This window comes from Triticum aestivum, chromosome 3D, assembly GCF_018294505.1.
Source record: "Triticum aestivum cultivar Chinese Spring chromosome 3D, IWGSC CS RefSeq v2.1, whole genome shotgun sequence".
Classification (NCBI taxonomy): Eukaryota; Viridiplantae; Streptophyta; class Magnoliopsida; order Poales; family Poaceae; genus Triticum; species Triticum aestivum.
In genome coordinates this window covers 158076917-158091164 of record NC_057802.1, presented here as the reverse complement: position 1 = coordinate 158091164, position 14248 = coordinate 158076917, and the positions used below count along the sequence as shown (strand labels likewise).

The 14248-nt window shown below is 43.3% G+C and overlaps 1 protein-coding gene across 1 annotated transcript; it reads right to left on the bottom strand.

Annotated features, from left to right (window-relative positions):
* Positions 1 to 9388: 9388 nt before the first annotated feature.
* Positions 9389 to 10395, bottom strand: LOC123074413 (uncharacterized). The gene has a single exon (XM_044497272.1). The coding sequence runs from the start codon at positions 10304 to 10306 to the stop codon at positions 9590 to 9592; it is 717 nt and encodes a 238-aa protein (XP_044353207.1). The 5' UTR covers positions 10307 to 10395; the 3' UTR covers positions 9389 to 9589.
* Positions 10396 to 14248: the final 3853 nt, after the last annotated feature.

The window sequence follows — 14248 nt, the reverse complement described above, 5'->3', positions numbered from 1 at the left end:
TTCGATCGTCGGTATCTCGATACCTAGTTCAATCTCGTTACCGGCAAGTCTCTTTACTCGTTCCGTAATACATCATCCCGCAACTAACTCATTAGTCACAATGCTTGCAAGGCTTATAGTGATGTGCATTACCGAGTGGGCCCACAGATACCTCCCCGACAATTGGAGTGACAAATCCTAATCTCGAAATACGCCAACCCAACAAGTACCTTTGGAGACACCTGTAGAGCACCTTTATAATCACCCATTTACGTTGTGACGTTTGGTAGCACACAAAGTGTTCCTCCGGTAAACGGGAGTTGCATAATCTCATAGTCATAGGAACATGTATAAGTCATGAAGAAAGCAATAGCAACATACTAAACGATCGGGTGCTAAGCTAACGGAATGGGTCAAGTCAATCACCTCATTCTCCTAATGAGGTGATCTCGTTAATCAAATGACAACGTATGTCTTTGGCTAGGAAACATAACCATCTTTGATTAACGAGCTAGTCAAGTAGAGGCATACTAGTGACACTCATTTTGTCTATGTATTCACACATGTATTATGTTTCCGGTTAATACAATTCTAGCATGAATAATAAACATTTATCATGATATAAGGAAATAAATAATAACTTTATTATTTCCTCTAGGGCATATTTCCTTCAGTCTCCCACTTGCACTAGAGTCAATAATCTAGTTCACATCGCCATGTGATTTAACATGAATAGTTCACATCACCATGTGATTAACACCCATAGTTCACATCTCTATGTGACCAACACTCAAAGGGTTTACTAGAGTCAATAATCTAGTTCACATCGCTATGTGATTAACACCCAAAGAGTACTAAGGTGTGATCATGTTTTGCTTGTGAGATAATTTTAGTCAACGGGTCTGTCACATTCAGATCTGTAAGTATTTTGCAAATTTCTATGTCTACAATGCTCTGCATGGAGCTACTCTAGCTAATTGCTCCCACTTTCAATATGTATCTAGACCGAGACTTAGAGTCATCTAGATTAGTGTCAAAACTTGCATCGACGTAACCTTTTACGACGAGCCTTTTGTCACTTCCATAATCGAGAAACATATCCTTATTCCACTAAGGATAATTTTGACCGCTGTCCGGTGATCTACTCCTAGATCACTATTGTACTCCCTTGCCAAAATCAGCGTAGGGTATACAATAGATCTGGTACACAGCATGGCATACTTTATAGAAACTATGGCCAAGGCATAGGGAATGACTTTCATTCTCTTTCTATCTTTTGCCGTGGTCGGGCTTTGAGTCTTTACTCAATTTCACACCTTGTAACACAGGCAAGAACTCTTTTCTTTGACTGTTCTATTTTGAACTACTTCAAAATCTTGTTAAGGTATGTACTCATTGAAAAACTTATCAAGCGTCTTCATCTATCTCTATAGATCTTGATGCTCAATATGTAAGCAGCTTAACCGAGGTCTATCTTTGAAAAACTCCTTTCAAACACTCCTTTATGCTTTGCAGAATAATTCTACATTATTTCCGATCAACAATATGTCATTCACATATACTTATCAGAAATGCTGTAGTGCTCCCACTCACTTTCTTGTAAATACAGGCTTCACCGCAAGTCTGTATACAACTATATGCTTTGATCAACTTATCAAAGCGTATATTCCAACTCCGAGATGCTTGCACCAGTCCATTGATGGATCGCTGGAGCTTGCATATTTTGTTAGCACCTTTAGGATTGACAAAACCTTCTGGTTGTATCATATACAACTCTTCTTTAATAAATCCATCAAGGAATGCAGTTTTGTTTATCCCTTTGCCAGATTTCATAAAATGCGGCAATTGCTAACATGATTCGGACAGACTTAAGCATAGATACGAGTGAGAAACTCTCATCGTAGTCAACATCTTGAACTTGTCGAAAACCTTTTTGCGACAATTCTAGCTTTGTAGATAGTGATACTACTATCAGCGTCCGTCTTCCTCTTGACAATCCATTTATTCTCAATTGCTTGCCGATCATCGGGCAAGTCAACCAAAGTCCACACTTTGTTCTCATACATGGATCTCATCTCAGATTTCATGGCCTCAAGCCATTTTGCGGAATCTGGGGTCACCATCGCTTCTTCATAGTTCGTAGGTTCGTCATGGTCTAGTAACATAACCTCCAGAACAGGATTACCGTACCACTCTGGTGTGGATCTTACTCTGGTTTACCTACGAGGTTTGGTAGTAACTTGATCTGAAGTTACATGATCATCATCATTAACTTCCTCACTAATTGGTGTAGAAGTCACAGGAACAGATTTCTTTGATCCAATAAGGGAGCAGGTACAGTTACCTCATCAAGTTCTACTTTCCTCCCACTCACATCTTTCGAGAGAAACTCCTTCTCTAGAAAGGATCCATACTTAGCAACGAATGTCTTGCCTTCGGATCTGTGATAGAAGGTGTACCCAAGTGTCTCCTTTGGGTATCCCATGAAGACACATTTCTCCGATTTGGGTTTGAGCTTATCAGGATGAAAATTTTTCACATAAGCATCGCAACCCCAAAATTTTAAGAAACGACAACTTTGGTTTCTTGCCAAACCACAGTTCATAAGGCGTCGTCTCAACGGATTTTGATGGTGTCCTATTTAACGTGAATGTAGCTGTCTCTAATGCATAACCCAAAACGATAGTGGTAAATTGGTAAGAGACATCATAGATTGCACTATATCCAATAAAGTACGGTTATGACGTTCGGACACACCATTACACTGTGGTGTTCCAGGTGGCGTGAGTAGTGAAACTATTTCACATTGTTTTAACTGAAGGCCAAACTCGTAACTCAAATATTTTACCTCTGCGATCATATCGTAGAAACTTTTATTTTCTTGTTACGATGATTCTCCACTTCACTCTGAAATTCTTTGAACTTTTCAAATGTTTCAGACTTTGTGTTTCATCAAGTAGATATACCCATATCTGCTCAAATCATCTGTGAAGGTCAGAAAATAATGATACCTGCTACGAGCCTCAATATTCATCGGACCACATACATCTGTATGTATGATTTCCAACAAATCTGTTGCTCTCTCCATAGTTCCGGAGAACGGCGTTTTAGTCATCTTGCCCATGAGGCATGGTTCGCAAGCATCAAGTGATTCCAAAATCCCATCAGTATGGAGTTTCTTCATGCGCTTTACACCAATATGACCTAAACGGCAGTACCACAAATAAGTTGCACTATCATTATTAACTTTGCATCTTTTGGCTTCAATATTATGAATATGTGCATCACTACGATCGAGATCCAACAAACCATTTTCGTTGGTGTGTATGACCATAAAGGTTTTATTCATGTAAACAGAACAACAATTGTTCTCTAACTTAAATGAATAACCGTATTGCAAAAAAACATGATCAAATCATATTCATGCTCAATGCAAACACCAAATAACACTTATTTAGTTTCAACACTAATCCCGAAAGTACAGGGAGTGTGCGATGATGATCATATCAATCTTGGAACTACTTCCAACACACATCGTCACCTCGCCTTTTACTAGTCTCTGTTTATTCTGCAACTCCCGTTTCGAGTTACTACTCTTAGCAACTGAACCAGCATCAAATACCGAGGGATTGCTATAAACACTAGTAAAGTACACATCAATAACATGTATATCCAATATACCTTTGTTCACTTTGCCATCCTTCTTATACACCAAATACTTGGGGTAGTTCCGCTTCCAGTGATCAGTCCCTTTGCAGTAGAAGCACTTAGTCTCAGGCTTAGGACCAGACTTAGGCTTCTTCACTTGAGCAGCAACTTGCTTGCCGTTCTTTTTGAAGTTCCCCTTCTTCCCTTTGCCCTTTTCTTGAAACTAGTGGTCTCGTCAACCATCAACACTTGATGTTTTTCTTGATTTCTACCTTCGTCGATTTCAGCATCACGAAGAGCTCGGGAATTACTTTCGTCATCCCTTGCATACTATAGTTCATCACGAAGTTCTACTAACTTGGTGATGGTGACTAGAGAATTCTGTCAATCACTATTTTATCTGGAGGATAAACCCCCACTTGATTCAAGCGATTGTAGTACCCAGACAATCTGAGCACATGCTCACTAGTTGAGCGATTCTCCTCCATCTTTTAGCTATAGAACTTGTTGGAGACTTCATATCTCTCAACACGGGTATTTGCTTGAAATATTAACTTCAACTCCTGGAACATCTTATATGGTCCATGACGTTCAAAACGTCTTTGAAGTCCCGATTCTAAGCCGTTAAGCATGGTGCACTAAACTATCAAGTAGTCATCATATTGAGCTAGCCAAACGTTCATAACGTCTGCATCTGCTCCTGCAATAGGTCTGTCACCTAGCGGTGCATCAAGGACATAATTCTTCTGTGCAGCAATGAGGATAATCCTCATATCACGGATCCAATCCGCATCTTTGCTACTAACATCTTTCAACATAATTTTTCTCTAGAAACATATCAAAAATAAACACAGGGAAGCAACAACGCGAGCTATTGATCTACAACATAATTTGCAAAAATACTATCAGGACTAAGTTCATGATAAATTTAAGTTCAATTAATCATATTACTTAAGAACTCCCACTTAGATAGACATCTCTCTAATCATCTAAGTGATTACGTGATCCAAAGCAACTAAACCATGTCCGATTAACACGTGAGATGGAGTAGTTTCAATGGTGAACATCACTATGTTGATCATATCTACTATATGATTCACGCTCGACCTTTCGGTCTCTGTGTTCTGAGGCCATATCTGTATATGCTAGGCTCGTCAAGTTTAACCTGAGTATTCCGCGTGTGCAACTGTTTTGCACCCGTTGTATTTGAACGTAGAGCCTATCACACCCGATTAACACGTGGTGTCTCAGCACGAAGAACTTTTGCAACGGTGCATACTCAGGGAGAACACTTTTATCTTGAAATTTTAGTGAGAGATCATCTTATAATGCTACCGTCAATCAAAGCAAGATAAGATGCATAAAGGATTAACATCACATGCAATCAATATAAGTGATATGATATGGCCATCATCATCTTGTGCTTATGATCTCCATCTCGGAAGCACCGTGCTTGTGATCTCCATCTCCGAAGCACCGTCATGATCACCATCGTCACCGGCTCGACACCTTGATCTCCATCATAGTATCGTTGTCGTCTCGCCAACTTATTGCTTTTACGAATATCGCTACCGCTTAGTGATAAAGTAAAATTATTACATGGCGATTGCATCTCATACAATAAAGCGACAACCATATGGCTCCTGCCAGTTGCCGATAACTCGGTTACAAAACATGATCATCTCATACAACAAATTATATCACATCATGTCTTGACCATATCACATCACAACATGCCCTGCAAAAACAAGTTAGACGTCCTCTACTTTGTTGTTGCAAGTTTTACGTGGCTGCTACGGGCTTAGCAAGATCCGTTCTTACCTACGCATCAAAACCACAACGATAGTTTGTCAAGTTGGTGCTGTTTTAACCTTCGCAAGGACCGGGCGTAGCCACACTCGGTTCAATTAAAGTGAGAGAGACAGACACCCGCCGGTCACCTTTAAGCAACGAGTGCTCGCAACGGTGAAACCAGTCTCGCGTAAGCGTACGCGTAATGTCGGTCCGGGCCGCTTCATCTCACAATACCGCTGAACCAAAGTATGACATGCTGGTAAGCAGTATGACTTATATCGCCCACAACTCACTTGTGTTCTACTCGTGCATAGCATCAACGCATAAAACCAGGCTCGGATGCCACTGTTGGGGAACGTAGTAATTTCAAAAAAATTCCTATGCACACGCAAGATCATGGTGATGCATAGCAACGAGAGGGGAGAGTGTTGTCCACGTACCCTCGTAGACCGACAGCGGAAGCGTTATCACAACGCGGTTGATGTAGTCGTACGTCTTCACGATCCGACCGATCAAGTACCGAACACACGGCACCTCCGAAGTTCTACACACGTTCAGCTCGATGATGTCCCTCGAACTCCGATCCAGCCGAGTGTTGAGGGAGAGTTTCTTCAGCACGACGGCGTGGTGACGATGATGATGTTCCACCGACGCAGGGCTTCGCCTAAGCTCCGCAACGGTATTATCGAGGTGTAATATGGTGGAGGGGGGCACCGCACACGGCTAAGAGATCTCAAGGATCAATTGTTGTGTCTCTGGGGTGCCCCCCTGCCCCCGTATATAAAGGAGCAAGGGAGGAGGAGGCCGGCCCTAGGAGGGGGCGCACCAAGTGTGGAGTCCTACTAGGACTCCCTAGTCCTAATAGGATTCCACCTCCCATATGGAATAGGAAAAGAGGAAGGGAAAAAGAGAAGGAAGGAAGGGGGCGCCCCCCTTCCCTAGTCCAATTCGGACCAGACCAAGGGGAGGGGTGCGGCCACCCTTGAGTCCTTTTTTCTTCTTTCCCGTATGGCCCAATAAGGCCCAATACGTATTCCCGTAACTCTCCGGTACTCCGAAAAATACCCGAATCACTCGGAACCTTTCCGAAGTCCGAATATAGTCGTCCAATATATCGATCTTTACGTCTCGACCATTTCGAGACTCCTCGTCATGTCCCCGATCTCATACGGGACTACGAACTCCTTTGGTACATCAACATACATAAACTCATAATAAAACTGTCATCGTAACTTTAAGCGTGCGGACCCTTTGGGTTCGAGAACTATGTAGACATGACCGAGACACCTCTCCGGTCAATAACCAATAGCGGGACCTGGATGCCCATATTGGCTCCCACATATTCTACGAAGATCTTTATCGGTCAGACCGCATAACAACATACGTTGTTCCCTTTGTCATCGGTATGTTACTTGCCCGAGATTCGATCGTCGGTATCTCGATACCTAGTTCAATCTCGTTACCGGCAAGTCTCTTTACTCGTTCCGTAATACATCATCCCGCAACTAACTCATTAGTCACAATGCTTGCAAGGCTTATAGTGATGTGCATTACCGAGTGGGCCCAGAGATACCTCCCCGACAATCGGAGTGACAAATCCTAATCTTTAAATACGCCAACCCAACAAGTACCTTTGGAGACACCTGTAGAGCACCTTTATAATCACCCATTTACGTTGTGACGTTTGGTAGCACACAAAGTGTTCCTCCGGTAAACGGGAGTTGCATAATCTCATAGTCATAGGAACATGTATAAGTCATGAAGAAAGCAATAGCAACATACTAAACGATCGGGTGCTAAGCTAACGGAATGGGTCAAGTCAATCACGTCATTCTCCTAATGAGGTGATCCCGTTAATCAAATGACAACTTATGTCTATGGCTAGGAAACATAACCATCTTTGATTAACGAGCTAGTCAAGTAGAGGCATACTAGTGACACTCTGTTTGTCTATGTATTCACACATGTATTATGTTTTCGGTTAATACAATTCTAGCATGAATAATAAACATTTATCATGATATAAGGAAATAAATAATAACTTTATTATTGCCTCTAGGGCATATTTCCTTCAGTCATGCGGTACTACCGCAGGGCCACGCGGTACCACCGCCCGTGCGGCTGAAACCAGAATAGCCCAGAAGCAAGAAAGCTGAGGGCGGTAGAACCGTTTGCGCGGTACTACCGCTCCCCCTTGCGGTACTACTGCAAGTCAAGGATGGACTGGATATTGGAAGGGCACGGACATATAAAAATACATCCGTGGCAACTTCCGCTGAGTTGGGTCCTATGCAAAAATCCGACACGGTAGTACTGTACGTCAGGAGCGGTACAGGACCAGAACGTGGCAACTTCCACGCGGCTGCTGAGCCAGGCCAGAACGCACGATACTACCGCGCACAGGGCGCGGTACTACCGCGTAGGGCGCAGATGTAAAAATTTCCATCCGCCCCTACTACTGCTGCCGCAGCAGCACCTGGCCTGGGGACCACGGTACTACATCTCCAAAGGAGCGGTACTACCGTGGGCTCTTGCGGTAGTACCGCACCAGGGTCCGGTACTACCACATGCCCAAGCTCAGCAAACAAGACAAATTGCATAGACGAGAAAAGACGGAGGATGCTCCAAAATGCCAAAGGAAAGGAGGTGCAAATGGAGTAGACGTGTACGTGATGATTCCACCCAAACCTTTCCAAAGCGGACATTCTCTTAATAGTACGGCTTTCCTACGACTCAAATCCACCGAAAAGAAACGTAGAGAAACGTCGTCTTCAATAGTCTTCGAGGGGCACCAAATCGTCTTGTGCGTAGTGATGAGAAGTCTGAAATACTCAACGCACACGATTAGTCTGTAAAAAGCATTGTCATCAATCACCAAAACAACTAAGGGATAAATATGCCCTTACAGTCCCGAAATTGACTTTAAACAACTGAAACTCGCCATTAAACAAATTCTAAAACATAGGTAATAGTTCCCCCTTAATCACCCCAACATCTCCGATTAAATTTTGCAGTGGAGCCACGTGCCTTATTATTCTTCATCTACAGTATCGCCTCATAAACCTCCTTCTCCATGAAGGGTTCTGTCAACACAACATTCTCTTCTGGACAGAGCTACGGAATATCTCCTAGTGTGTTTTCATCCAACGACACGAAGTTAGACAAAGGAGATCCGAAGAGCTACTTATAATAATTGGAGATGCATGTTGTAAGGTTCTCTTGAGCTGCAATGGTGCCCCCATCTTGTTCAAGCTAAACAATTTTCTTCAATGTTTCCCATTAGCAATTGAATGGAAAACTTGGAGTTGCTGTCACCCTCCCTCACATCCTTCGCTTTGACACCTTGGGCCCATTTTATCCCCTCTTCGCTCAAGAGTTTAGCAAGAATTTCTTTCGCGTCCTGTTTCGCAACACAATCTGCTAAAACAACCACTAGCATTCTTAGCCCAATCACATAAATCATGTCTAAGATGCCGTATTTTGTTCTGCCAGTTTTTAACATTTGTGTCACCTCTACTTTCTTTTACCTATTTTGAAGCCATCAGTTCCAGAGAGTCTTGTCTCTCAAACCAATATAGCCAAAAGAAAAGGTCGTCTTTCTCGAGGGTACCGGAATGTCTGCATGAACTTACTTGGCCCCTGTGCCCCTAGTTGCGCACTTGTGCTTCGGAATATCCGCGTGATATTTCAGATCCTCAACGCTCGTAGGAGCGAGATCCACACAAGTACTCAATCGCCTGAATATCCAACTGAATGACTTCAACATCCTTCATAGGTCTCATAGCTTTATCCATCTCGGAATCCAACAATTCATTAATATACATTGCTACCTCATGAGTAGTACGTAGAGATACCCAATATTCGAGTGATAGAGACTAGTAGCGTCACATTGAGGATCTAACTTCTTTTTTTTTGAAACGGAGACAAAAGATCTAACATTTTTTTAGTTTCTGAAGAATTTGATATCTGAATGTTTGAATCTCACACGACACATTGTCCAGAACTTAATGGAGTACAGCGGAAACATACAGATCGTAGAAATATATTCTACTGTACTATGCAGTACACAAATAGTAGTATACCGTATATGTGCTCAAAGAAAAAGCAAATATAGTAGTACCACACAAATAATATCACTGGTATAATCCACATTTCATCAGATAGTTCTTCACTTGCTCATGATTTCCATGGGCACTGGGTCGGCTGGCTCTGCTTTCGGACACAAGGGCTGCTCCTGCCACTCCTGCAGTGGCTGATGCGCCTCCGCCATGTTCACCTTGCCGCGTCGCACCATCACGCTCCCGCAGCTGGACACGTTCGCGTCGCCGCACCGGTCGACGCGCACGGCGCTGCAGCGGCTAACGTCCGCCGACCGGCACCGCTGGACGCCGAGCGAGCCGCACCAGTCGGCGCGCGCTTCGCGACACCGCCCCAGCGCCACGTCCGAGCAGTTGCCCACGTCCGCCTCCCGGCACCGCCCGAGGCGCAGCTCCCCGGCGCCGTGCACGCGCGCGGCTCCCTTGCACCTCCGGATGCTCACCGTGCCCGCGCGCTCCACGTCCGCGGACCGGCACCGCCGCACGGCGACTTCCCCGGCCCCGTCGACGCGCACCGCGTCGCACCTGTGGAACGACACGGCGCCGCAGGCCTCGGCCGCCGCGAAGCCGCACCGGGCGAAGCGCACGTCGCCGCCGCCGCCCCCGCGCACGACCACGTGCTGCAGCCTGTTGACCTCGAGGACGCCTGGGCTGACCACGGTGAGCGTGCCGCCGTTGCACCGGAGCACGCCCTCGTGGATGGTCGTCTCGGCGCCGTCGATGACCACGTTGAACTGGTGGTTCACGGCTTTGGCGGAGGGAAGGGCTTTCGGGTCGACGGCCACCATTTTTCCCTCTGAAATGTGAAATCTACCTTTATTTACTTTCTTTTGTTGAGAAAAAACTAGCTTGCTGCTGAGTACTTGGAGCTTGGAAGGCGAAGGTATTATAAAGAGCCATGTTGCTTAAGGGCTAAGGTAGCAAGAAGTTAATCAATGGCTCGCTGTCAAATGAGGACTCGCGATTGAGATGGGCCGTTTTCTAGTTGCACCGCGCCAACCAGCACCGCCCAACCGTACACATTGATCAGATGTTGTTGAGCTCTGTACATTAAGCGCGGATGCAAGCGTACAATCTGCCACGTAGAATAACTGCTAACGTCACGTGAACATGTCGCTGAAGGCCACCCCGACGAGTCTTGCCTTGAGCTCTTCACAGGAGCTGGTTAGCACTTGAGCGACGTCCCTGGCAACTGGCAATGTCAAAATCCATGCGGGCTTGCGCCTTTGGCAGGGCACAAGTGGCAACCGGCGTTGGGTGATTAGGTTCACTTAGCATATCACAACGGTTCGTATAAGGGTTTCGTCAGGTTTCTCCGGAAAAACCTGTCATCTTTGTACATAAACCCTTTTTTTCGTCTGAAATGAAAAGGCAGTGCTCCTGCCGGTTCCTCGAGAAAAAAAATCCATACGTGAAGACTATCGAGGAAGAGTCAATTATATCACTGGTGTTTTATCTTGACAAGAAAAGTCATCAAAACTTGCGACATACAACAAACTGATGCCATAACATGGCTCGGACATGCAAATACGGCGTAAATCTCGTTTGTATATGCCTCTAGTGCTAATGCAAATACGGTGCAAATCTCATTTGTATATGCCTGCGGTGCTAACGAGGCGTGCCAACGTGACATGGCCCCCCTAACGGTGTTAGTGATCGGGCAATGAAACCAAGTGTGTGGCCTTTTTTTTCTACAAAACCACTGGCAAGGAGTAAACAGTCATTGCACGTGTGGCATCGAGTGGGTCCCACCTGATTGCACTAGCTACCCTCCCGCGATACCATTGGATGTCTTGTTCTTGCCATCCGATGACACTTCATGTGTAAGTATGGATTGTTATATCTGTAAAAGACCGTACTCATGCGCTAGTGCGGCCCATTTTCAACATGTTAGTTTTTTTTTCATTTTTCGAAAATTGTAATAAAATTTGTAAATCATAATTATAAATAATATATACATATAAGTAAATAAATAAATAAAATGATCATGTAATTTCAAAAAATGCTCACATATTAAATTAAAATCCATATAATTCAGTTACAAATTAGAAAAACTTTGTGTAATTTTAAGAAGTATTTTCATATTAAACAAAAATTAAATTAAATTTCTGAAAATATGTGTAATCAAATACATTATTATACAATTTCAATTTTTTTTACAAATTTGTAATAGAGCTTTCATGTATTATATAATAATATTCATGCTTTAATTGTTTTCTTATATTGCTTTAAAACTGTTCATGCTTTTGATAAAGATTGCATATGAACCTAGTGTGCCTTATGCAGATCCTCAAATGAACACATATTAACAATTATATTATATTATTGTGTATTATTTATAACTAGGAATTACATGTTTCGTTACGAGTTTCAAAAAATGTAAAAAAACACATGTTGAAAATGGGCCGCACTAATTGCGGTCCGTTTTATCCCAAGAATGGGGTGTTACAAACATTATAAGTAACAATCCTACATTGATACTTTTGGGAGCAACTAGTTGACGAGCGCTCCTTCGAAAACCTCGCAACGATCACTTGCGGTGGGCATAGAGCGTGCCAGTCGCTGCCAGGTGTCGTGTCCTGGGCGTTTTCTTTGGATTTTATTTTTTTTGCATGCGCTTTTAGCTTTTTAGATGGTTTTTCCTGAGGGTTTTACAACTTTTCCGTTTTCCACCGGTTTTTCTTAGCTTTTCGACAAAAAAATTTAGATTTTTTTTCTTTTTCGCGAAAAATGAGTCTTTTTTTTTGCTTTCTTAAGAGGCATGATTTTTCTTCCATGAGAGACATGATTTTGCTTCCGCTAGAGGCACGCCCGTACCTCTCAAAAATGAAAAAAAACAGGTTTTCATTTTTTTCTTCCGTGAGAGGCATGGTTTTTGCTTTCGCGAGAGACACGGCCATGCCTCTCAAAAATGAAAAAAAAAACGTGTTTTCTTTTTTTTCGCGAGAGGCACGATTTTGCTTCCATGAAGGCACTGCCGAGCCTATCGAAAACGAAAAAAAACATGTTTTCTTTTTTTTCTTCTTCCATGAGACGCACGTTTTTGCTTCCGCGAGAGGCACAATTTTGCTTCCGAGAAAGGCACGACCGTGCCCGGCAACGAAAAAAACATGTTTTTTCTTCTTCTTTTTTTCTTCTGCGAGAGGCACGGTTTTGCTTCTGTAAGAGGCACGGGATTGCTTACGCGAGAGGTACGGCCATGCCTATCGGAAAACGGCTTCCAAAAAGGGGAAAAAACATGCTCCCGGTTCATTTTTTTGTCCTGTTTTTTCGTAAAAAAAAGTTCGTCAAAACCTATCAACATGTGATCTAGTTTTGAAGATCTCAACGCGAGGAATCCAATGGTGAAAACGGTTCGAAATTTAGACGCACGGTTTAAGCGATAAAACGTTTTGAATAAACGGATCTACGAAAAAAAAACTTCCCGGTTGCGACAAGTGGCGCACATATAGCGCGCCATTTGTCACAACTTAGAAAGATGGGAGTGATCTTTGAAAAGGATACTTCTCAATTAGTGATTTCGATACAAAAGGCCATTGGTTGGAGTGGCACACGAGAACTATATGTTCTTCTAAAAAATACAAGAACTATATATCGCCCACAGCGAGAGTATCTACCGTCTTGCCTTTCTTTTAGGATATCTTTTTTTTTTGAGCGGTTTCTTTTAGGATATCTACCGTCTTGCCTAAAGCTTTTTCCTACACTCTACGCTACTGGGCCGGCGTGTTGGTTTGCTCGCTGTTACGTACACGTTACAGTACTAGGCCGGCCTGTTCGTTTGCTCGCACATTGCGGTACGTTGGATGCGTGTTCTTCGCTAGTTCCTTTAGAAAAAAATGGAGAGACAATATCCCGTATTTTTCTTGATAGTAGCAGAGGGCCTGTCGTGCCTGTTAAAATCGAGGAGTGAGTCATCCAATTTGAAGGGGTTGCAGGTGGCACCGTCGGCACCACCGGTAAACCATCTCTTATTCGCCGATGACAGCCTGCTGTTTTTTAAGGCAAATAGTATGGGTGCTACTGAGGTAAACCAGGTTCTGGAATCTTATTGTCAAGCCACGGGCCAGAGAGTTAACAACGCAAAGTCATCAATTTTTTCAGCAAAGGTGTTCCAGAGAGCACTCGGGCTGAGATCAAGACTCTCTTAAATGTACCCAATGGCACCTTTAATGAAAAATAGCTTGGCATGCCTTCTGATGTAGGTAATAACAAGAACGGATCTTTCAAATACCTTAAAGATAGACTGTGGAGCAAAGTTCAAGGCTGGATTGAAACTACCATGTCGACGGCAGGCAAAGAAGTACTTGTCAAGTCAGTAGCTCAGGCCGTGTGAGTCTATTTTATGGCTTGCTTTAAACTCCCTCGGGGGCTGTGTGAAGTTGTCAAGTCAGAGGCAATAATAAAGTTGTTATTTATATTTCCTTATATCATGATAAATGTTTATTATTCATGCTAAAATTGTATTAACCGGAAACTTGATACATGTGTGAATACATAGACAAAACAGAGTGTCCCTAGTATGCCTCTACTTGACTAGCTCGTTAATCAAAGATGTTTAAGTTTCCTAGCCATAGACATGTGTTGTCATTTGATGAACGGGATCACATCATTAGAGAATGATGTGATGGGCAAGACTCATCCGTTAGCTTAGCACTATGATCGTTTAGTTTGTTGCTATTGCTTTCATCATGACTTATACATGTTCCTCTGACTATGAGATTATGCAACTC

What these genes read in the sequence shown, in the direction of transcription:
- LOC123074413 (XM_044497272.1), bottom strand. Translation starts at nt 10,306, where the DNA reads ATGGTGGCCGTCGACCCGAAAGCCCTTCCCTCCGCCAAAGCCGTGAAC.